The 20458-nt window shown below is 47.4% G+C and overlaps 5 protein-coding genes and 1 long non-coding RNA gene across 10 annotated transcripts; 3 read left to right on the top strand and 3 right to left on the bottom strand.

Annotated features, from left to right (window-relative positions):
• The first annotated feature begins 15 nt into the window (after nucleotides 1-15).
• lrrc20 (leucine rich repeat containing 20) lies at nucleotides 16-2878 on the top strand. Of its 4 annotated transcripts, none has more exons than XM_052072395.1 (5): nucleotides 16-213; nucleotides 1353-1434; nucleotides 1635-1784; nucleotides 1897-2064; nucleotides 2536-2878. In XM_052072395.1, the coding sequence occupies exons 1-5, from the start codon at nucleotides 181-183 to the stop codon at nucleotides 2670-2672; spliced, it is 570 nt and encodes a 189-aa protein (XP_051928355.1). In that variant the 5' UTR covers nucleotides 16-180; the 3' UTR covers nucleotides 2673-2878. The 4 variants fall into 4 exon arrangements, with proteins under 4 accessions (XP_051928355.1, XP_051928358.1, XP_051928356.1 ...); XM_052072398.1 differs by having other exon boundaries at nucleotides 24-175; XM_052072396.1 differs by having other exon boundaries at nucleotides 25-129.
• ppa1a (inorganic pyrophosphatase 1a) lies at nucleotides 2818-5904 on the top strand. The gene is made up of 12 exons (XM_052072394.1): nucleotides 2818-2959; nucleotides 3378-3564; nucleotides 3651-3715; nucleotides 4187-4240; nucleotides 4320-4439; nucleotides 4583-4669; nucleotides 4763-4889; nucleotides 4963-5090; nucleotides 5171-5256; nucleotides 5481-5550; nucleotides 5668-5707; nucleotides 5789-5904. Exons 2-12 carry the CDS (start codon nucleotides 3504-3506, stop codon nucleotides 5815-5817), a joined length of 867 nt encoding a protein of 288 aa, XP_051928354.1. The 5' UTR covers nucleotides 2818-2959; nucleotides 3378-3503; the 3' UTR covers nucleotides 5818-5904.
• LOC127604960 (uncharacterized) lies at nucleotides 3651-4324 on the bottom strand. The gene is made up of 2 exons (XR_007963437.1): nucleotides 4142-4324; nucleotides 3651-4105 (listed from the first exon to the last, which is right to left on the bottom strand). It is a non-coding gene; the product is annotated as an uncharacterized LOC127604960 (long non-coding RNA).
• On the bottom strand, nucleotides 5774-10457 carry LOC127604955 (testican-2-like). The gene is made up of 10 exons (XM_052072391.1): nucleotides 10147-10457; nucleotides 9214-9259; nucleotides 9027-9141; nucleotides 8678-8786; nucleotides 8478-8589; nucleotides 7594-7713; nucleotides 7221-7439; nucleotides 7073-7135; nucleotides 6813-6956; nucleotides 5774-6724 (listed from the first exon to the last, which is right to left on the bottom strand). Exons 1-10 carry the CDS (start codon nucleotides 10399-10401, stop codon nucleotides 6594-6596), a joined length of 1314 nt encoding a protein of 437 aa, XP_051928351.1. The 5' UTR covers nucleotides 10402-10457; the 3' UTR covers nucleotides 5774-6593.
• A 683-nt stretch (nucleotides 10458-11140) lies between these two features.
• On the top strand, nucleotides 11141-16508 carry LOC127604954 (prolyl 4-hydroxylase subunit alpha-1-like). 2 transcript variants are annotated; one of them, XM_052072389.1, is made up of 15 exons: nucleotides 11141-11309; nucleotides 11777-11851; nucleotides 12462-12558; nucleotides 12640-12791; nucleotides 12884-13021; nucleotides 13099-13344; nucleotides 13412-13557; nucleotides 13635-13811; nucleotides 14028-14098; nucleotides 14224-14323; nucleotides 14431-14484; nucleotides 14556-14630; nucleotides 14724-14792; nucleotides 15047-15143; nucleotides 16213-16508. In XM_052072389.1, exons 2-15 carry the CDS (start codon nucleotides 11779-11781, stop codon nucleotides 16281-16283), a joined length of 1566 nt encoding a protein of 521 aa, XP_051928349.1. In that variant the 5' UTR covers nucleotides 11141-11309; nucleotides 11777-11778; the 3' UTR covers nucleotides 16284-16508. The 2 variants fall into 2 exon arrangements, with proteins under 2 accessions (XP_051928349.1, XP_051928350.1); XM_052072390.1 differs by lacking the exon at nucleotides 14556-14630.
• Nucleotides 16509-17131: 623 nt separating this feature from the next.
• On the bottom strand, nucleotides 17132-20064 carry arg1 (arginase 1). Its single transcript, XM_052072392.1, has 8 exons — nucleotides 19783-20064; nucleotides 19614-19686; nucleotides 18901-19075; nucleotides 18569-18728; nucleotides 18291-18385; nucleotides 17831-17938; nucleotides 17611-17747; nucleotides 17132-17492 (listed from the first exon to the last, which is right to left on the bottom strand). Exons 1-8 carry the CDS (start codon nucleotides 19927-19929, stop codon nucleotides 17329-17331), a joined length of 1059 nt encoding a protein of 352 aa, XP_051928352.1. The 5' UTR covers nucleotides 19930-20064; the 3' UTR covers nucleotides 17132-17328.
• Between the last annotated feature and the right edge of the window lie 394 nt (nucleotides 20065-20458).

The raw sequence follows: 20458 nt of genomic DNA, 5'->3' as shown, positions 1-20458 counted from the left end.
ACAAAAGCATTGGGGTGGAGGGAAATCTAGCAAATGCTGTAAGGTTTTGAACACAGAACTATTGACCAGAGTGCCTGGTGAATACATTTCACTGACTAACCACAAATGTTCCATAGGGTCAGAGCAAAAGTAAGTAGGCTTAAGGTAATATAGAGAAGTGGACCAGCATTGACAGGTAGGATGAATTTAACTCAAGTAGGAAATACAATTACGGTAAGTAGGAAATGTACAATTAAGTTTAAATTTCTTTGCGGCAAGAAAAGTTTGCGAATTCAAGTTGTGTAACCGGACGACTGTAGCAGAAATACTCAAAATATATTACAATTTTTTTTATTGTTAGATGTTAAAATGTGTTGTTGAGGTCTTTGTAGAAAAACAAACGAAAAATCATATGAAATCGTTTTGTTTATCGGGCTGCGATTATTCTGCGCAATTTTGACGCTTGCGAAGCTGTTTACCACATGCCGATACCATAGCCGGCTTTTTTGTTATAGTTTTTTTTTTTTTAATGTAGTATCCTGGCTTCCAAATTAATTGCGTTATTAGACATCTTTTCTCGCGATCCGGTGACAATTCCGGTTGATTTGGCCTCTCGACTGAGCTAAAAATACCACACGTCAAATTTGTCAAGGGAGGTATCATTAGCTACCGACTAACTTCCGGAGCAGGATTGTCAGGGTACGTTTCTCTCTCCTCTTTTTAAACTTCAAATGTTCGTGAAATACTCGTAATGTACTTCCTGTATGTATCTCATCATGAGCGCCATCTAATGCGACTGTTGAAACTAATTTCCTCAGTGACGTGCAGCAAGTACCACACAAAATCACGTGTCATTGTAGTTAGTCTATGAGAGTACGAGTTTATTTTGATTAAAATCCCCCAGCATTGTCTCTGTGTGTATTTTACGTGAAACGATAATGCATGTTTAGTGGGAGGTACACATTTAGTCGTGATATTTATGACGACAACTCGTTCGGCCGTTGGAACGCAGTAGATCCATTTTTAACTCAGCAACGGTGGCGCTCCCTGTCGGCCATTAGGAAAATGCACTTCCGCCTTGGCCGACTCACTTGCGAGATTCATGGTAAACAGTTGACACAGCTTGACCATTTGTAAAGGAATAACAACAAAGGAGGAACTGTTAAGACACTAATTTGTGTTGGGTTGCATGGGAATGGAATAGTATACAATCCAATAAAAATCATATGCATTTAATCATTGTAATTAGAGTCTTCAGAAAAATGTGTTCCAAATCACAGAATTTCATTCAGGACACATATACTTCACTTGTAAGGGTATGAAAAATGAAATTTTCTGTGACGTATAATTAAATGGAATGTGATCTGCCATAGGCACATCACAAAATGGCGGAGGCGGTGGTTAACGTGGCTAGGCGGGTCAACGCAACCGTCGAGGAAGGAAAAGATCACCTGGGTAAGTGCAGGCTTTTTTTTGTTGCAATCAAAGAACGAATTTAACTCCTAATTGAAGGTCCAGTACTCCATTTGTGTATTCTGTGCTGGGTGCCATTTGTATTCAAACCTGAAGAGGGGAGCAGAGGATGCGTTTCTTTTCCGCTCTGACCCCCCATTTGAACTTGTGCGCTTGATTTTTTATTTTTGCTCTCCCTGCAGACCTGTCCAACTGCAAGCTCATCTCATTCCCAGAAGGCGTTTTCAAGGTTCTCAACAGCGTGTCGGAGAACATCCGGGTCATCACCCTGGCTGATAATGAGATGAAGGCCATTAGCAGCAAGTTCTTTTCCACTTTCACTCAACTGAGAGGTGCCCAATTTACAGTACAGTCAAATGTCACCGAGCAGTAGCTCCCTTGATTGGCGGATTTAAGAGAAGGAAAAAAAATATATATATATTAAAAATATGTATATTTTTTCAGAACTGGATTTGCACGGAAACGTTCTCAGCAAACTGCCTGACTCGTTGGAGGAAATGAGGCACTTGACCAGCATCAACTTGGCCAATAACAAGTTCTCGGCGTTCCCTGAGAAGCTCACGCAAATTGCCACGTTGGAGCGGATCAACCTAGAAGGGAACAACATCACCGGTAATGGGCAATTCATTACACCTTGGCTAGTTTAAACAACCACATAACTTTGGCTTTACGTGCGCTAGCTTAATCTGAACATGTCACGGGCATTGGCAAAGCCAGGCTAGCAAATAGCATCAGACACTAATGATACTCACAGGCATGCATTCTTTATCCTCTGTAAAGAGTGCTGACAAATAACTTATTCGTTTGTCATTATATCTTTTTTTTTTAAATGTCTTTAAACAGTAAAACATTCTAGAGTGAGATTTTCTTTATGACAACACACAAAAATGTCTTTTTTGGGGGGGGCAGTTGGAGCGGATCTTCTTTCTTTTTTAAATAGAGAAAGCTGATGTCCGATCCAAGTGTTTTGATCCATTTTTCGGTTTTATCCAAGTCGTTTTCTTCACAGCAATCAAGTTCCTCATGATTACGCAACATGCTCTCCTTGGAATAACCTGTTTACGTTGTCGCTTGATCTCGCAGAAATGCCAGTGGACAAGTTGTCGGCCATGCCGGCACTCAAGTGGCTCAACGTGCTGTCCAACCCTCTGGATGTAAACACTCAAGCTGCTCTCACGTCGCCGCTCAAATTTGACATTTTATCCCAAAAGGAGTCGTGAACAACATGTGCGCACTGCATGTCACTTGCCTTAAAAAAAAAAATCCTTTGATCCTTTTGTGTGCTTGGAAATGAGGGGCCTTTGTACTTGAAGATTGCATTCAGAGTCGGATGAACTCTGAATTAAGAAAACCAAAACTTGGGTGGGATATTTTTCATCCTTAATTTATCATTTTTGGTTTTATAAAGGTATTCCTCTTCCTTCGATTTACCCTTGTCACGTTGTTATTAGTCACGTTTTGAACTGGTTTGGACTCTCAAGGTGGCTGATGGAAATGCGTCAACAAGGTTGGTGAATTTAAAAGACTTGTGCTTTGGCATTCGTCATATTTCAGAAATATAATTGCAGAATTTTTAAAAATTGTACTTATTTGTGGAAAAACCAAACATGTTTATGGGTAACAATCATCTCTACCTCTAGATGCAAATAATAGCAAACACCTTCGCATTAAAAAAAAGTGTATTTGTGGAAATGATTGAACAATCCTAATGTAAAGCGACATGAATATTTCGCTCCAAGTCACATCCGTGGAATTCTGCAACGAAACGAAAAACAAATCAAGCCTGTAAATACGTTATCAAACGTTTGCAGCAAACCCCCCCCCGAGATGGGAAGAAGACAGCTAATCCGGCCTGCTAATTGGTTTACAGCTCACGCGCGCATTGGAAGCAAGCAAAGTGAGCACCATCTGTTTTTGTCTGAAAGGAGCGTCTCAAGAGCTTCGCGGCGAGTCAATAACATCCAAAAGCTTGGCTTAAGCGCGGCGCGCCGCCTCGAGCGTCTCCGCTCTACGGACGAGGAAACAAAACGGGGAAAAGGGAGGTCATCGCCATGAGCTTCAGCACCGAGGCGAGAGGGCAACCCAACACGGTCGGCTACAGGCTCTTTTTTAGTAAGCCTTTTCGTCAACCGGCACGTTTTGCTGCTCTTCTCGTCACTTGGGAGGTAAAAAACAAAAATAATATCTACTTTGCACAGAAAACGCAGAGGGCCAATACATATCTCCCTTCCACGACATCCCCGTCTTTGCAGATGAAGCCCAGGTGAGTGTCCTCTTTTTATTGTTATTTTCTTTGACCTTTGACCCCAGCTCAGGTCAAATTTGCGCCATGAAGACATTTGATGGCAAAGAAAATATCACATGGGCTCTATTTTCATTGACAAAATCTGTAGTAAGAGGGAAACAAACTACGGTACCAATATCTCATCATGGTAGTATCGATCCGACACCGCTACTGACTTGCGATATCGATATGATCCCTGTATGGGAATTTGCACCCGCTCAGACCACATCCGATTCAAGTTTGTTGAATTTGATCTTGATGTGCCTGTCGAGAATTAAAGGGAATGCCAGGACCCGCTTCCAATTAAGGTCGGCTGTAAACACTCCCACAACGGCGCAGCCCGCCCACCCGCAGACCAGCTAGACTGCGCTCAACCGCGAGATCCCGCCGCAATCGGATTTTCACCGGTCACAAAAACAAGATTCGAAATGTCATTCTTTCATCCGGCAGAATATATTTCACGCCGTGGTGGAGGTGCCCAGGTGGACCAACGCAAAGATGGAGGTACTGTCCATGATTGTCTTATGTCATGTTAACGCCATACTCCCCATAAATGACACCGTAGTTTGTTTGTTTTTCCCAGATAGCCACCAAAGACGCTCTCAATCCTCTGAAACAGGACGTCAAGAACGGCAAGCTGCGCTACGTGGCTAACGTGTTCCCGCACAAAGGCTACATCTGGAATTACGGAGCCATCCCGCAGGTATGTTCCCAAAATATCGGGCGACGTCTTCTCGTGGTAGGTACGACAGTGAAGAAACTCGGGCGTGTGCGTCAATGTTTTGAGGCTTTTTCTAATTTGGACATTTTCACTTGCTAACTATCGCGTGCCTTGTTTTGGCACAGACATGGGAGGACCCTCACCACCAGGACAGCGACACGGGTTGCTGCGGGGACAATGACCCCATTGACATATGCGACATTGGGGACAAGGTATAAAACGCCTAAATTCCTTACAGCGGGTGTATTAACCTTGGTTAGGTGGGCTTGATCTCGCAGTTGTAATACAAGCGCTCCCTCCGTCAGGTGTGCGCCGCAGGGGAAGTGATCAGAGTGAAGGTGCTGGGCACCCTGGCGCTCATCGACGAGGGCGAAACCGATTGGAAGGTCGTCGTCATCAATGCGGATGACCCAGAGGCCGCGCTCTTTAACGGTACGGGCGAGCGTTCGGTCGGTCAAGCGGCGCGCACAGCGGATGGCGACGATTGCGTTTTGTCCCCCACCAGACATTGACGACGTGGCACGACTCAAGCCGGGCTACCTGGAGGCAACGCTGGACTGGTTCAAGCGATATAAAGTCCCCGACGGGAAAGCCGAAAATCAATTTGCCTTTAGCGGACACTTCAAGGGCAGGGTAAAACTTGTAAATTGCTGCGCTTTTTCAAATGAAGGTGCTCCTACATCCTGGTAGTTATTGTTTGTCGTGTATGGTAGGACTTTGCCATCGAGACGGTGAAGAGCACCCACCAGTTCTGGAAAGCCCTGATCGCTCAGAAGACTGATGCCGGCGAGTTAAACTGGTGAGCTGGCGTATTTTTTAAAAAAAATTTTAAACGCATGTTTGCGCCGTTGTGGGCGCGAACACAGTTGACTCTGTTTGTCACCACCATAAGCGTAACTTTACATCTGGCATGGAGATATCTCTGCGTGGAAAAGCTCCAACAAAAAAACTACGCATTATGCAGGGGGGGGGGGGGCTGCCGTATCATATGATTAATATTGAATACATTTTTTTTTTAATCAGCATGAACACAAGCGTCTCCGAGAGTCCATTTTGTTGCTCGGCCGAAGATGCCGCCGCCGTGGTTGATTCAGTAAGTTGGATAAGTCGAGGGCCGCACTCCCCCCAAAAATGCTCAGTGAAAATTCTTCGCATGTCGCGTGACATTTTTGTACGTTTCCTCATATGTGCTCTTGAACCGTTTTTGCAGGCTGGTCCTTTTGGAGCTGCGGAACCCATCCCCACTTCTGGTGTGTATCGAGTTAAAATGTCTGATTTCTGACACAATACTGTGCTCTGGTTTTTTATTTTATTCCGTTTATTTATTTCAGTTGACAAATGGTTCTACTACGAGAAGTAAGGATGGCGTGGGGGGGGACATCAATCTACATTTTATGGACATTTCATGCTTGTCCACAAAAAAAATATAAAATGACACTAAATCACATTCCGTGTGCAATTTTTGGGCAATAAACAGTTTTTTTTGTTACTAATAAATGATTGTGTGGCTACAAAATCCGACTTTAGCGTCTACCTCATATGCATCTGAATGGACGGACGAGGCGTGTAAATGTACAGTGGATGGTGTGTATGCAAATGAGCGACACTTCAAAGGTCCAGTGTGAAGTTCTAACGCTTCCATTCCAAATGTTTTTTTAAAATTTTAAAACGGACTCGCTGATGCGAGAAATAAACACGCTAACACTTTGCGTCAAAAGAAACGTGTGTTTGGGTCTATATGCTGAGCTAACATAGCTTGGCAATCTTTTCCCATCCGGATATTTCCAAATTTATTTAGTTATTCAATATTGCTAACGTTGCCTTTGCATGGACGGAAACGCCAAAACATGTTTTTCAACCGTTCATCTCAGCAATGCACCTGCACCGAATTTGGGTGTGTCAACCTCTTTATTTTCTTGTCCTTACCTCAAACATTCGGATACTTGCGCTAAGCTAACACTTTGCTGCGGTCATATTATATGTCCAGAATACAGAATGAGGCAATTAGCAATCCCCAAGACCAAAAAATAAAATAAAATAGAATGCTTGTCACCTCCTCATGGGGAATCTTTCCTGATTCGGACTCCTTTGCTGTCCCTGAACGGGGCTCGCCGTTTGGGCTCCCTGCGGCAGCTGCTACCAGATGTAGCCTCCATCATCAGTCTCCTCCTCTTCCTCCTCCTCTTCCTCCTCCTCCACCTCCTTCTCCTCTTCATCTTCCCAGCCCACCCCGCTCCCGAAATGGCCGGAATATCCCAACGCTTCATCTGGAAAGCACAAGAAAAATGAATTATTTGATGCTCCACCAAAATGTACTCACTTATTCGTGCGGGTGTTTTTTTTTTTATTCTTTACCGCATTCGGGGTTGCCGCGCATTCTGGTGCCGGCTACCTCGCTGCCGCCCTGTTGGTCCACACACCAACACTCGCCGCCACTTTGCTCGCACTGCCACTTCCGATAGTAGCCATCCTCGTCACAGGTGGGTATGTATGTGCGTACTATTGTACACACACACACACGTAAAAGTAAAAATACATCAAAACATAAAAGGGACAAATTAAAATAAGAGGCAAATAGGGAGAATAAACAGAATTAAAGGTCAAAATCTGTTTACTGGGCTTGTTTTTGGCCACGTGGTTCGCTTGGATCTTCTCCAGCTCAGCCAGGCACGGCGGCTCTAACCGCAAAAAGGCAAAAAAAAAAAATTTCACATGTACACTACGAGAAGGTCGCGTTTTGGGGTCAAGTAGCACGTGACTCACTTTCCCTCCAGAAACAGAGGCACCACTCGGCCACGGAGACTTTGCCGTCCTCGATGCTGTCGCAGGAATTGAAGAACGGCCCGACGCAAGGCTCGTACTTGTCCAGGTTGACGGCGGCCAGCTCGCCGGCCCGCAGGTGCAAGTCGCCGTCAGCGTCCAGTTTCAGGAACATCCACAATATGGAGTCCTTGCAGCTGGCCAGCAAGCTCCTTTCCAGCGCTGCAAACGGCAAACAAGCTAGCTGTTTTTTGGTCACTTCACTCCTTCACTGGCAAAGATCAATTCCGACTGGGGATGGCAGTGAATACGTTTTGCCCACAGAGCATTTTTGCCACGGTCAGGAGATTTTTTTTGGGGGCATGCAAAAGCAAACCTGAGGCAGTGGCGGCCGCCGGCTTGGCCGACTTGTTGTGTTTGGCGTTTCCGTGCAGCAACTGGAACCAATCCCCGAGACGCTTTCCCAAGCTGGCCAGCGCCTCGCCTGTGCAGCTCTCTGAAAAGGAAACGGATTTGGAGAACAAACGCCTCGGGAAAACAACTAAAAACATCACTCAGATGTATATTGAAATTTGGAAAACTGCCTGAATTTACCCGTTTTTCTTCTTTTGTTTTCGTTTTAAATAACCAGCATCACCGGTTATACAAGATTTTTTTTTGTTGTTGTTTTGGAACAAGCTCAATAAAACCGGTTATCGCTACATTCCCCGATGTTTGATTGCACTACTTTTGAAGTGGCGGAAATCATATTTGTATTTAATGAATTGATTCTTTGGGATACCACAAGAGACAGTCCGGGTGCCACTGGGGATGTCACTCAGAGAGTCGCTGATCTCAAGTTAAAAAAAATAAAAATAAAAAGGGAGATCCAAAAAATAAACCAAACTCTATTCTGACTGTGTTCCTGTTCCTAATGTTTTGTCCGCTTGCTTCCTTTTTCACACCGCCGATGATTTAATCAAGTTTGCTTTTCAACTGCAGATACTAATAAAGACGTTCCTTTTTTTTCCCTCCGCCTTCGAATTGATTCATCGGCGTTTCCACAAAGTGCACCATCGATCGATCGCGTCGGCCTGCTGCCGTGACGGATGATGCATACACTCTAAATAATGAATTCCGGATTAAGCAGCAGACTCAAAGAGCACCGAGTCCCGAGGGGGGCGTTGAATCTCTTCAGACGGTTGCCTATCGATTGCTTTTCTTGCGCGTGGGCCCAAAAAAAACAACAAAAAAAAAACAGGAAGGAAAGAAGATTCTCACCAAGTTTGGCTTCGGCCTTGGCGGAGGTAATGGAGGCGGCGCAGGGACAAAATCCAGCACACATGATGCTCAAAACTTTGCCCGTGAGGCAGGCCTGCTGCTGGAGCTTACACTGAAAAACAAACACAAGTGGAAATGTTTTTTGGAGGAAGGCTACAACATAAGACACTTTTTTTTTGGGGGGGTGGGGGGTTGATTACCTGTGAGGCATAGTTATGCCCGTCGGAACCGCACACGGGTGCCGAGGCGGCTGGGGGACAAGAGGGACAGTTGGGGTCGCGCCTCCCCGGCACCTCCACCATCTGGATTCTGAGGGGAAAAGGAGTTTTTTTTTTTTTTTTGTTGACTATAATACAAATGTCAAAACTGTCTCCCCCCACCCCCTCACAATAGTTGCATGACTTTTTTATTTTGTACAGCTCCAACTTTTTCCATGTTAAAACGAAGCTGTTATTCTTGTGCGATTTCTCAAAAACCGACCGCGCAATGATTTTTCTCGTCATTAACGCTAAAAAAAAAAAAATTCCTGGTGGTTTCATGCGGTTCTACCTTTGCTCGAGCTTCTTCCGAGTGATGCAGACGGGCCTCTGGGAAGCGTGCGCCACGCACAACTTGTGGCGGCCGCACTTGACATCGCGACACGGGTCCTCGGTGCCGGCCGTGTCTACAAACGCAGCAAAGAGACGGTGCTTAAAAAAAAAACAACAAAAAAAAACGTCTCTGAAGCGAGACTTACTCTCATTCAAGGTCGCGCCGTCCTCCACCTTTCGAACATCGTCATCCTGAGAAAAAGAGAGGGGGAAAAAAAAAAAAAAGAATGAGGTGGACAGGCAGGGTGTCCGGGCTCTCCCTTAGAGATAAGGTGAGAAGCTCGGTCATCCGGGAGGGGCTCAGAGTCGAGCCGCTTCTCCTCCACATCGAGAGGAGCCAGATGAGGTGGCTTGGGCATCTGATTCGGATGCCTCCTGAGCGCCTCCCCGGTGAGGTGTTCCGGGCATGTCCCACCGGGAGGAGACCCCGAGGAAGACCCAGGACACGCTGGAGAGACTATGTCACTCAGCTGGCCTGGGAACGTCTCGGGATCCCCCGGGGAGAGCTGGAAGAAGTAGCTAGGGAGAGGGAAGTCTGGGCTTCCCTGCTAAAGCTGTTGCCCCCGCGACCTGGCCCCGGATAAGCGGTGGATGATGGATGGATGGATGGATGGATGGAGGTGGACAACACATGACACGCCGCGCAATGCAAATTGTAAACAAACCTCCACTTCCTGTCGTGGAGGCCCAGGCACAGCAGCAACGAATATTTTATGATTTTACACAAGTATTAAAAAAAATAAAAAATAAAATAAAAGTGAAAGTTGACCATTTAAGTGGGAACGGAGAAGGAAAAAAAATCCATAATTATTCAGAGAATATATTAACATTTTTTTTGAAGAGGTAAAATGTCATTGTTGAGAAAAAATGCTCATTTTACGGCAAAATGACGCTCTGTTTTGTTTTGTTTTTTTTTTTCCTACAGGTGCCATTGCCGATGGCTTCGTCTATTGCCAGCCATTTCACCCACAAACTTGGAACATTTGCACCTCCACAGTAGCACAAAACACACACACACACACACACACACACAAACGTATGCTTTTTTTTGCCACAGGGCCGAAAAGACAACAACTCACGTCTCGGAAAGGCTTCCAGGTCTCCATCCCGCGGTTGCCGTAGCGCCAGCGCTCATCCTGCATCGAATTGTCTGCTTTCTCCGCCGCCGCCGCCTCCTCGGTGCCTCCGGCGTCCAGCTGCAGGGAGATTGAGCCTAGCAGCAGGCACAGCAAGAAAGCGGCCGTGGGGGAGCTGCCACCCGCCGCCATGGTGATGATGGGGGACTCGGGCACACGCGCTGCTGGTCCAGAGGATGCTGCAAGTGATGCCGCCATCGGTGGAAGATCCTCGTGCGGGACTGCTGCTTTCTCTCCACACTGATTGGAAAGAAAGGAGGGGTGTGGGGGGGCAGGGGGGGCAAGAAGGAGGAGGGATTACATCCAGCTTTCATTTCTGCTCACTTGGGAGAGGAGGAGGAGCTTAGTGTCCTGAGCAACTGCTTTGAAAGCTGGCTGGGATTGGTGGTGGTGGTGTGGCAAGGGTAAAGCAAGAGTAAGATAAGATAAGATAAGATATCCTTTATTCGTCCCACGAGAAGGAAAACAAGCCCTCTCCCACCTCCACACGCCCCCCACCCCCAAAACGCTGACACATGCCAGATTTCACATGCTCATCAAGAGATTGTCATCGTCATGAAGCAAAATGACCTCTGACCTTTATTTGCAAATAGACAAAACACTAGTTTTTTTTTTTTTTTTTACACCACCCCAATATTGTATTCCTCAAAGGCAGTTGGAGGTTCAACAACTTGCCCAAGGGCACTTTGACAGCGAACCTTCACCAATCAGCTCCATCAACCGATTCACAACCGAGCAGCAAAGTGGATGCGTTTATTTGATCAAATTGTATTTTTTTTTCTCCACATCCAATATGGCCCCTTGTGGTAGATTTCGGATCGGGTGCACAACGCGGCCATCGTGAACTTTTACGTCTGGGGCGTGATTGAGCCGACAGGAAACTCCAGTCAAACTTGTTTATGAACATCAAAGGACAATAAGGAACATACAAGCGAAACAAAAGCAATTTCATAGCAAGACGTGGCGACACCTGACAAACGATCACTCGCAGAAGCGATTCCAAGTCGGCAACCGTCAAAAGTGGGAATCCAACATATTGGGACACATTTCAGAGACTTTGGTTAATTCTCAACGGCGGGCCGCCCGGTTTGACTTCGGCACTTCAGGTGCGTCAAACCTCGTCGACAATCTTTGGAGATTACTTGCAGGGGGTCGGTTATTAACCTGTCAAAATTTGACGCCTCGTTTCAACTGTTGAAGGAGGTCCTAATCTACTCCTCGATTAATTTGGTCACCTTTTTAATTAATGGATTAATTTAGTCACAGATTAATTTTGACAATGATCGTGGAAGAATTGGCCCTAAATCGAGTGGGTCCGATGGTTCGATTATTTCAACAACAACAAAAATCAACATGCAGTTAATTCATCTTTCGTTTCTTAGCATCGATAACATTCGGGTGCTGAATTTGACAAACGTGCAATGGTGGTAATAATCGAGGTGTTTTCTGGCTTGTGCGGCAAAATGATCATCAAGATTATCGCCCGACGATCAAAGTCGACAAAGTGGAACCATTTTTCGGAGGACACGCGTCGACGTTGTGTGCGTCATGCACTACTTGTTGTCCGTTTTAGACATGGCGGTCTTTTGCTTGTTGGTGATTCTCATCAGCTTCTCATTGGCTGCCGATGAGTTCTACTCTTCCATAGGTGAGTCTTCTATAACATCACTATTATTAAAAATAATCAGGTACAATTTGTCCCATGGGCGGGGCCCGGTAGTCCAGTGGTTAGCACGTCGGATTCACAGTGCAGAGGTACCGGGTTCGATTCCAGCTCTGGCCTCCCTGTGTGGAGTTTGCATGTTCTCCCCGGGGCTGCGTGGGTTTTCTCCGGGTGCTCCGGTTTCCTCCCACATTCCAAAAACATGCGTGGCAGGCTGATTGAACGCTCTAAATTGTCCCTAGGTGCGAGTGTGAGTGTGAATGGTTGTTCGTCTCTGTGTGCCCTGCGATTGGCTGGCAACCGGTTCAGGGTGTCCCCCGCCTACTGCCCGAAGACAGCTGGGATAGGCTCCAGCACCCCCCGCGACCCTAGTGAGGATCAAGCGGCTCGGAAGATGAATGAATGAATTTGTCCCATATTGTCCTGACACGTTTGCGTAAAGTGCCGGTGGCGCATTTGTCAATGTGCTGTTGATGCTTTATGATCCTCTCCGTCTTATTATAATTCCCGTGGCGTCTATTTGCGATTCTATTTTCGCGATTGGCGTCAAGTGCCCGGTCCTTCTTTGCGTTCACTAACATTACCAAACTACGAGGTCGCATGACGGAGCTGCTGTACACGGAGCAGCAGCTGTTGGCCGCGTTGGACGATTACATCCAAGCGGAGGAGAGCAAACTGGAGACGGTCAAAAGGTGCAAAAACCAACCATAGCGTCGATATGTTCGCATCCGGTGGAGGTCATTTCGTGTGTGTGTGTGTGTGTGTGTGCTCAGGTGGTCCGAGAGGCTGGCCAACATGTCTGCGTTTGCCATCAAAAATCCCGAACGCTTCCTGAGCCACCCCGTGAACGCCTTTAAACTTCTGAAGAGGATGAACCGAGAGTGGCGCGCCCTGGAGATGCTGGTGCGCAGCAACGTATCCCACGGTGAAAACGCACAAACGTCCCGAAGCCCGAACGCTCGGCTCCAAAAAAAAGTACACGAGTCGGTTTGGACGCTGCGGCTTTTGCGTTTTCAGGCTTCGTGTCCTACTTGGACTCCAGGAGCGAGCACCTTCCCGACGGGAACGACCTGACGGGCGTGGCCGAAGCCCTCGTGAGGCTGCAGGACACCTACCAGCTGGACACCGGCACCATGGCCAAAGGGGAGCTGCCGGGTGAGCGGGCGACACCCAAACTACTTCTATTGCAATTCAAGTCCAAAGTCCAATCCTCGCCCCCCCCCAAAAAACAGGAAGCTCTTTGCTCCTGAGCAAGCTGACGGTGGACGACTGCTACGACGTGGCCATGGCGGCGTACGGGGACGACGACTTCTACCACACCGAGCTGTGGATGGCTCAAGCTCTCCTGCAATTGGAGCAGGGCGAGACGCCGGAAAACGTGGGCCCCGTCACCCTCCTGGACTACCACAGCTACGCCCTCTACAAGCAAGGAGATCTGGAAGCCGCCTTGGTGTCCACCAAGAAGCTGCTGGAAATCGGTGAGTCGACCGAAAGGAAAACGTGGGCTCAAACTGAAGCGGAACATCCGCTGCCGTTGGCTTTTAGACCCGGAAAACGAGCGGGGCAAGCAGAATCTCAAGTACTTTGAGGAACACCTGGCGAAACAGCAGACGACGGAAACGCTCAAGAAGGGTCGCGTTCCCAAACACAGCGCGTACGAGCGGCTGTGTCGCGGCAACAGCGTGGAGATGGTGAGAAGATGCGGCAAAATCCCCCCCCCCCCCGACGCCGGAGCCCCTGTATTCTCTCGGGCTTGTCTTTGCCACAGACGCCGCTCAAACGGAGCCTCCTCTCCTGCCGTTACCACGACAACCACCGCCATCCCAACCTCCTGATCGCTCCCGTCAAAGAGGAAGAGCTGTGGGACCAGCCCCGCATCGTCCGTTATTACGACATTGTGTCCGAGGAGGACATGGCAATCTACAAAGCGTTGGCTCAACCCCAAGTAAGCCAGCTATGCGCTTCTTTTTATTAAAAAAAAAAAAACTTTAAAAACGTTCAGGGTGTCCCCGATCACATACGGGAAATCTTTGCAGGTGGAAGACAAAATTGCTTCCTCTGCAGTGTTAACACTTCCTGAGCCCGGCAGTGATCGGAATCTTTGTGCTCCTTGACGTGTTTTTGTGTCTCTTGTCCAACAATCGTGTGATGGCTGAGCTAGCTCATGCGCTCCAAAGTCAGAGACGGCAAGACAGAGAAATCTTACCCGGTTCGCACCAGGGTCTCCCAAAAGTAAGGATGAATTTCTGATTAAAAAAAAAAACTCAAATCCCTTGTCTCATGTTTTCCAATACCAAAAATCCATGTCACTCGAACAGGGGTGTGTAGACTTATACTCACACGCTCTCCCTACGCAGTGCTTGGTTGAAGGACAAGGCCCACGAGAGGGTCGGCTGGATGGTCAGGAGAATCGGAGACATCACAGGCTTGGATGTGTCCACCGCTGAGGACCTGCAGGTGACAAGTTCCTTTCACATCCACCTCCTCACCTTCGATGTAAATCAATAAAATATCTTATCTTACTGTATCTTAAAAATCAACTGCGAGCGCTCAAATGTGTGCAGGTGGCCAACTACGGCGTCGGAGGACAGTACGAACCTCACGTCGACTTCCAACGGGTAAATACAAGCTAAATCGATGATATAAATGGAAAATCGATGCAAGTTTTTGAGCGCTATGTTATTCATAGTTTTCAGCGAACAAAAGTGTTGAGCCTTACGCGCATCTGGGCACGGGAAACCGAATCGCCACCTGGCTCCTTTACGTCAGTAAAGCGCACTTCATTGGATTCTCAATTTTCATCAAGAAAAAGCCTTGCTTCGTTTTTATTTTCACGGCTTCACCATTTGTGCTGCAGTTAAGTGACGTGCAGGCAGGGGGCGCTACTGTCTTCCCCAACGTGGGTGCGATTGCCTGGCCCATCAAGGTTTGTTTTTCTTTTCGCATACGCACGTGGTCCACACAGCAGACACTTTATTGGGTACACTTCAAATGTTTGGCTGAGCTTGTGGGACATTAAAAAAAAAATCACATTTAAAAAACATGTCTCGGGAATAACCGCAAAGTGGTCGGACGTCATCAGGTTGTGCGGGCAAGGGTGTACCTGATGAAGTGTTTGGTGCGTGCCTGGAAGTGTAAATGCTTTTTCCAGGTTTTGATGGCATAGTCGTCTATGTCCAGGGCTCGGCTGTGTTCTGGTACAACCTTCTGCATGACGGACAGGGAAACTACGAGACCCAACACGCCGCCTGTCCCGTCCTGGTGGGGAGCAAGTGGGGTGAGTTTGCACAAGACAGTCATCACCTTGTGCCCCAACATACATAAATAAACACATTTTCTTCATTTGGCACTTGACAAATACAGCATATTGCAAAAAAAAAACAATACAAAACGATTAATCCTTATACCTAAACGCATATAAAAATAAATAAACTAATTACACCTAACTAACGTTTAAAAATAAAAGTAAAACTGGAAAAAAGGAGGTAAAGGCAGTGGCCGTCCTGCTGCTTCGAGCTCTTCTTAATCATCTTTATTGATCAAGTCAAATTACTGATCACAGGCAACAAGCCAAACAATTGCTGTTTGGTGCTCGACGTGCAAGAAGCGGCGAGGAAACAAACACCTGAGCTCACCAAACTAGAAGTTTTCTCAACTTAAAAGATAATTGACCTGTTGGCAGACTCCACAAAAAAAACGCGTCTATTTACCGGTAACAGTTTTGGAAATACATACATTGTTGCACCACCGGTCCAGAATCCACACATAGTCCTCCGAGGCTCCGTTCTCGCGTGATCTCAAAACCGAAGACGAGCATATGATCCCGCGTGTTTCCGATGACTACCGAAGACGAGCATATGATCCCGAGTGTTTCCGATGACTACCGAAGACGAGCATATGATACCGAGTGTTTCCGATGACTACCGAAGACGAGCATATGATCCCGAGTGTTTCTGAAGACTACCGAAGACAGGAGCGTCGTGAGGCGTCAATGTCGGCAAGCGAATACTTGCTTGTTTACTTTATTTGTATTTTTTTTTTAAAGAAAGTACTTGGTTTGTAAAATACTTTGTCGGTTCCAATCCTTAAATGTCATAATATGAGTACCACCCCCCTCACTTATACGTATTGAAAACTCTCTGAAAGTACAAGGTAACGCAAGTTTGAGGCTATTGACTTTAGCTAAGGAGCCAAGGGGCCCAGGTCAGCAGGATGGGATGCACAAGGGCCACTGGGGATGAATGGGGTGTTTGGAATCATTCACGAACCCTACAAAATGATTTTATTTTTGGTGCCACTATCCACATCCATGCTCTAAAAATTGTACTTGTGGCTTGCCTACTCAGTGGCCAACAAGTGGCTGCACGAGCGAGGTCAAGAGTTCAGGAGGCGCTGCGGCCTGCAAAGTTCCACCTGAACGAGGGGAGTCAACTGGGCCAAGCCCAACTTCGGCACTCAGCTACATGCTATGTTGTATTATTGTGCTGCTGTTACCATGAATGACAGTGATCATCTGTGGAGAAAGAAAAAAATATAAAAACCACTGACCTCAAATGAAGCCAAGGCTGAATAATTGATTCTTGGAATATTTTGAGATGAATTTCCTTTTGGTTGCGTGAAGAATTAAATGTGTTTTGTTCCACTCTAGTGTGCCTTTGGCTTGATTGGGAGAATTCGCAGCCAGCCCCCCCCCCCCCTTTTTCGTTCTTTGCTCTGTGGACGATAACGTCTCACATTTGTGCACTTGTGGTATTTCGGATGTTGCCCTGCTGAGCGTTCACATTATCAGACGAACTGTAATACTTCTTGAATTCTTTTGTCTTGTCCTGCCACTTACAGTCAGCTAAAAAGTGTCTGCCGTGCTCAGCTCGCGACCAAATCCATAAGCAGAGCTGGAGGTGAGCTCTGACGGTAGTTACCTGAGCACGCCGGACACCGTGGTGTCATTTTTAGTTGACTGTAAGTGACAAAATGGTGGCGATGGATGAAGACCAGTGTGTTTTGCTGCTTCATTTATATTCACAAAGGCAATATTAATCAAAACGCCATGTTTGCATTAGCCGGGTTGCATAGAACATATGTTTTATCAATTAGTGAATTTTATTGTCAAACTACAGTCTAACTTTTGTTTTTTTTACCTCTACTACAAATGAGATGGCACCGTCTTCCCATTTTCAAAATGAAACATCAGTCCAAATGTGGAGTGAGTGGAATAAGGAAGACAAAAATGTGCAAAGACAACAAACAAAAAAGCGACTTGAGTCATTCAAGGCTTGCGTGAGAATTTCTTTGGCTTGAACCAGCATCCAGGTGAAGTATTTCAGTTTTTTTGGACAAAAAGACGGTGGTTGGACTAGTGACTGACTTGTCTCAGATGTGAGAACAGTACCAGGACCTTAAGCGGGATATGAAGAGAGGGTGGCTGAAAAGCTAAAAGGGGCTTCAGGTCTTTCGCGTCGTGGTCACGCGTCAGGCAGGCAGAAATTCGGCGGGTGGTTTCCTCCGCGCAGCCGCCCGAAGCAGCCCAGCAAAATGTCCACCGCCACCCCGGCCGTCCGGCGCACGTCCTGCTCGGACACGCCCACGGCAGGGTTCACCTCCACCACGTCCACCGCCGACAGCAGCCCTGAAACACACACGGACACAAATTGCACCCACGAATTAACGGGAACGCGTGCGCACTGGCAGCAAGACACGCACGCAGCCAGTTTGTTGTCTGTAATGTGAGCGTGTAGATTTCCAACCAGTGTTGGCGAGGTGTTCGGCGATGTACACGCCCTCCCTGTAGGTGAGGCCGCCCATCACGGGCGTCCCTGTTGCTGGGGTGACGGCCGGGTCCAAGGCGTCCACGTCGTAGCTCAGGTGGATCGGTCTTCTGGCCCTGCTCCGGCGGTGTTCAATGATGACATGTGACGTCAAGAAGACTCGAGAGGGGGCGTGGGGGGGCGGGGCTAGAGTACTTACCCGCCTTTACACAGCAAGTCGCACGTCTCCTCCATCACTCGGCCGATGCCCAGGGCGTCCACTTGCGTCATGGAGAAGGCCTTCGCGCCCACCAGATTCAGGAGGAAACTGCACAGCGGCGGGAAAACACAACGCATAGCCGACGTGACGTTTCTGGTCGGCGCAGACAGGCACAGGAACACAAAAAGAGGAATGTATAACAGGAACACACACCTGACATAGACGGACACAGGAAGAAGAACACAAGACACACACGGCTACGGGAACACCCAAACACAGCAATATTTGCACAAGAACATAGAGGTGAACGGGAATACACAAACAGTAAGAAGAACACAGTCGTGTGCAGGAACAGGAAAATATAAATAGAAAGAAAAGAACACATGGACGGAAACAATAACAACTGAACTCCAAATTGTTTTGACTTTGGGAATGTGTGGTGTGGTAAAGGAAGACTCACTGCTCCTCGGGGTCGAGGTCTCTCAGGCCGATGTAGACCAAATGTTTGGCCGACACGCACGGCGTCATCCACGAGAAGTTGGGGAGGACGGGCACCTGACAAATACAAACGTTTGGACGTCAACTCTCTTGACGCCACACCGGACACTCGCGGCCACCTCACTTGTGCACTATTTTAGCCGTCAATGCAAATGCGAGCGACGTTTCAAGTTGCGCTCTTTCAGAAGAGCACAAATTGCGCCTTTGGGCCAAATGGCGTGGCGTGTCTTCTTTGTTGACCTTTGGGCGCAGCTCGTGGAGCAGGTAGGACGCAGGCTGGCCGTGCATGTTTCCCGTGGGCGTGCTGAGCGGCGTGTTGATGTCCGCGTGGGCGTCCACCCAAACCAGGCTCACATCCCCCACGGCAGACGCGTGCCCGTGCACGGAGCCGATGGCCAGGCTGGGAACATCCAAGTTAGCAAAACGTTATACGTGTGTCTATATGTTGAAGGTTACATAGATCGGGTTACGGTGTCATCCATGTCCTGTCAGTGGATGATTGACAGACATTTTTTTTTTTTTGGACTTGTTTCAACAGGCTAGTCCGCCATTTTTCCACATTCGATCCAAACCTGTGGTCTCCACCCAGTACGACCGCCGTGTGCCCGTCCCGTTTCACCGCCCGCACCGCCTGCGACAGCTTCCGGTTGGCGTCGCCCACCGCCCGGGGGTGTTTGACGCGCCCCACGGGCTCGTCGGGCAGCACCTCCTCATAGGACAAGTTCCCATAATCCTTCACGGCGCAGCCTGGGGTAGAAAAATTAGGAAAAAAAAAAAAAGATGTGTTGTTGGGACACACGCTGTGCAAACAACTACTACTACTCTACAAACAACTGGCTCTCCAAAAGTGAGATGAACACAGCCGGTCAACTTTGTGTGTGTTTTGTGCGTCGTGCCGAGCAAAGTCAACCAGTTGTGGACACAGTAACCTGCCCGCTGTTAAATATGTAACGAAGTAAAAGTGTGAGAGAGCGAGCGAGTGCGTTTACATTTGCCACGTTACAAATATAACAAAGCCAACAAATGCAATCTTGATGTACTCGCGAGTGCACATGGCTGCAAATTACGTTGCGCCGCCAATATTTTTTTTTTAATAATAATAAATCTCTCTCCATGCCACAAATAAGATGTTATCAATGTGAGACTACAACAAAAACAGCGCAATAAAAAAAGAGTTACATGATTTGCACAAATTATAATTATACAAGTTGTATCTTGGAACCATCTGAATTATTTAATGCGCGTGTCAAAATCCGTCGCGTAAGAACGTCTGACCAATCGTCACCTTGCCCCTGAAGTTTCCGCACGAGTCCCTCAGCACGGATCACGTCCGGTCCGAGCTGCACGCCGTCCCGGGGCTGCATCAAACACACGCACGCAACACCGTTTCTTTATGTGGTATGTTAGGTCGGTCGAGCGGATGATTAAGGAGCCGTGGGGTCACCGGGCCTCACCTGTCCTTTGGAGAAAGGCACTCCGATAATCCCCACGGAGTGTGCCGCCTGATGCCGGCGACGATGAGGACGGTGAAAATGGCGATGGCAAAGAGGACGTGTGGTGGAGGTGATGAGAAGCTGCAGGGCGGTCTTGGCTCGCTGCATGCTGCTGAAGGGAAAATGAAGACAACAGACACGGAGACAAAGAAAAGAGAGAGAGAGAGGGAGCAGGAGCACTCTCTCGCCCGGGACGGTGTGACATCACCAGCAGCGAGTGACGCCACCCGGGTTAATCATCGCTCGCACTGACAACACAAGAAGGCCACCCCGTCATCACTGTGGACGATTTGGAATCAATTAAGCAAATATACCAAAGCAAATAACCAAAAGCGTGCTAGAAAAAGACTTTGAATTTTTGAATTTGAAATGAATTTTCTTTTGATCAAAAAGCCAGTTGGTGTTTGCATCGAATCTGCTTATGCAAGTGAATTGATGTTATATTTGTTTAGAATTATTATTGCAAATGAATGTCATTCTTCAACCTTGAAAAAAAAAAAAAAAGGTCACGTGTTCAACTGAAATTTCACATCAAAGATGTCGAAACAGATCGCGTTCGAATTTGTAATATGTCGATTTTGGTGGCGGCGCCCTGTATAAAATTGTGGTGACATGATTTTGATTGATTCAATGGATC

The sequence above is a fragment of the Hippocampus zosterae genome, chromosome 7 (assembly GCF_025434085.1).
Source record: "Hippocampus zosterae strain Florida chromosome 7, ASM2543408v3, whole genome shotgun sequence".
Taxonomy (NCBI): Eukaryota; Metazoa; Chordata; class Actinopteri; order Syngnathiformes; family Syngnathidae; genus Hippocampus; species Hippocampus zosterae.
Note: the sequence above shows the minus strand (reverse complement) of the source record. Positions and strands in the feature narration are given on the sequence as shown.

Coding starts and splice junctions, on each gene's coding strand:
- LOC127604955 (XM_052072391.1), bottom strand. CDS start 10,401: ATGGCGGCATCACTTGCAGCATCCTCTGGACCAGCAGCGCGTGTGCCC. Junction 9,142..9,213: donor CGGCGCGACCTTGAATGAGA/GTAAGTCTCGCT, acceptor CTGCGTTTGTAG/ACACGGCCGGCACCGAGGAC. Junction 7,714..8,477: donor CAAGGCCGAAGCCAAACTTG/GTGAGAATCTTC, acceptor TTTCCTTTTCAG/AGAGCTGCACAGGCGAGGCG.
- lrrc20 (XM_052072395.1), top strand. CDS start 181: ATGAATTTAACTCAAGTAGGAAATACAATTACG. Junction 214..1,352: donor AAGTAGGAAATACAATTACG/GTAAGTAGGAAA, acceptor GATCTGCCATAG/GCACATCACAAAATGGCGGA. Junction 2,065..2,535: donor AGAAGGGAACAACATCACCG/GTAATGGGCAAT, acceptor TTGATCTCGCAG/AAATGCCAGTGGACAAGTTG.
- arg1 (XM_052072392.1), bottom strand. CDS start 19,929: ATGCAGCGAGCCAAGACCGCCCTGCAGCTTCTCATCACCTCCACCACA. Junction 19,687..19,782: donor TGCCTTTCTCCAAAGGACAG/GTGAGGCCCGGT, acceptor TGTTTGATGCAG/CCCCGGGACGGCGTGCAGCT. Junction 17,748..17,830: donor GACTTGCTGTGTAAAGGCGG/GTAAGTACTCTA, acceptor CCGCCGGAGCAG/GGCCAGAAGACCGATCCACC.
- ppa1a (XM_052072394.1), top strand. CDS start 3,504: ATGAGCTTCAGCACCGAGGCGAGAGGGCAACCCAACACGGTCGGCTAC. Junction 4,241..4,319: donor GGACCAACGCAAAGATGGAG/GTACTGTCCATG, acceptor TGTTTTTCCCAG/ATAGCCACCAAAGACGCTCT. Junction 5,257..5,480: donor GATGCCGGCGAGTTAAACTG/GTGAGCTGGCGT, acceptor TTTTTTAATCAG/CATGAACACAAGCGTCTCCG.
- LOC127604954 (XM_052072389.1), top strand. CDS start 11,779: ATGGCGGTCTTTTGCTTGTTGGTGATTCTCATCAGCTTCTCATTGGCT. Junction 13,345..13,411: donor CAAGAAGCTGCTGGAAATCG/GTGAGTCGACCG, acceptor GTTGGCTTTTAG/ACCCGGAAAACGAGCGGGGC. Junction 13,812..14,027: donor AAGCGTTGGCTCAACCCCAA/GTAAGCCAGCTA, acceptor TGGCTGAGCTAG/CTCATGCGCTCCAAAGTCAG.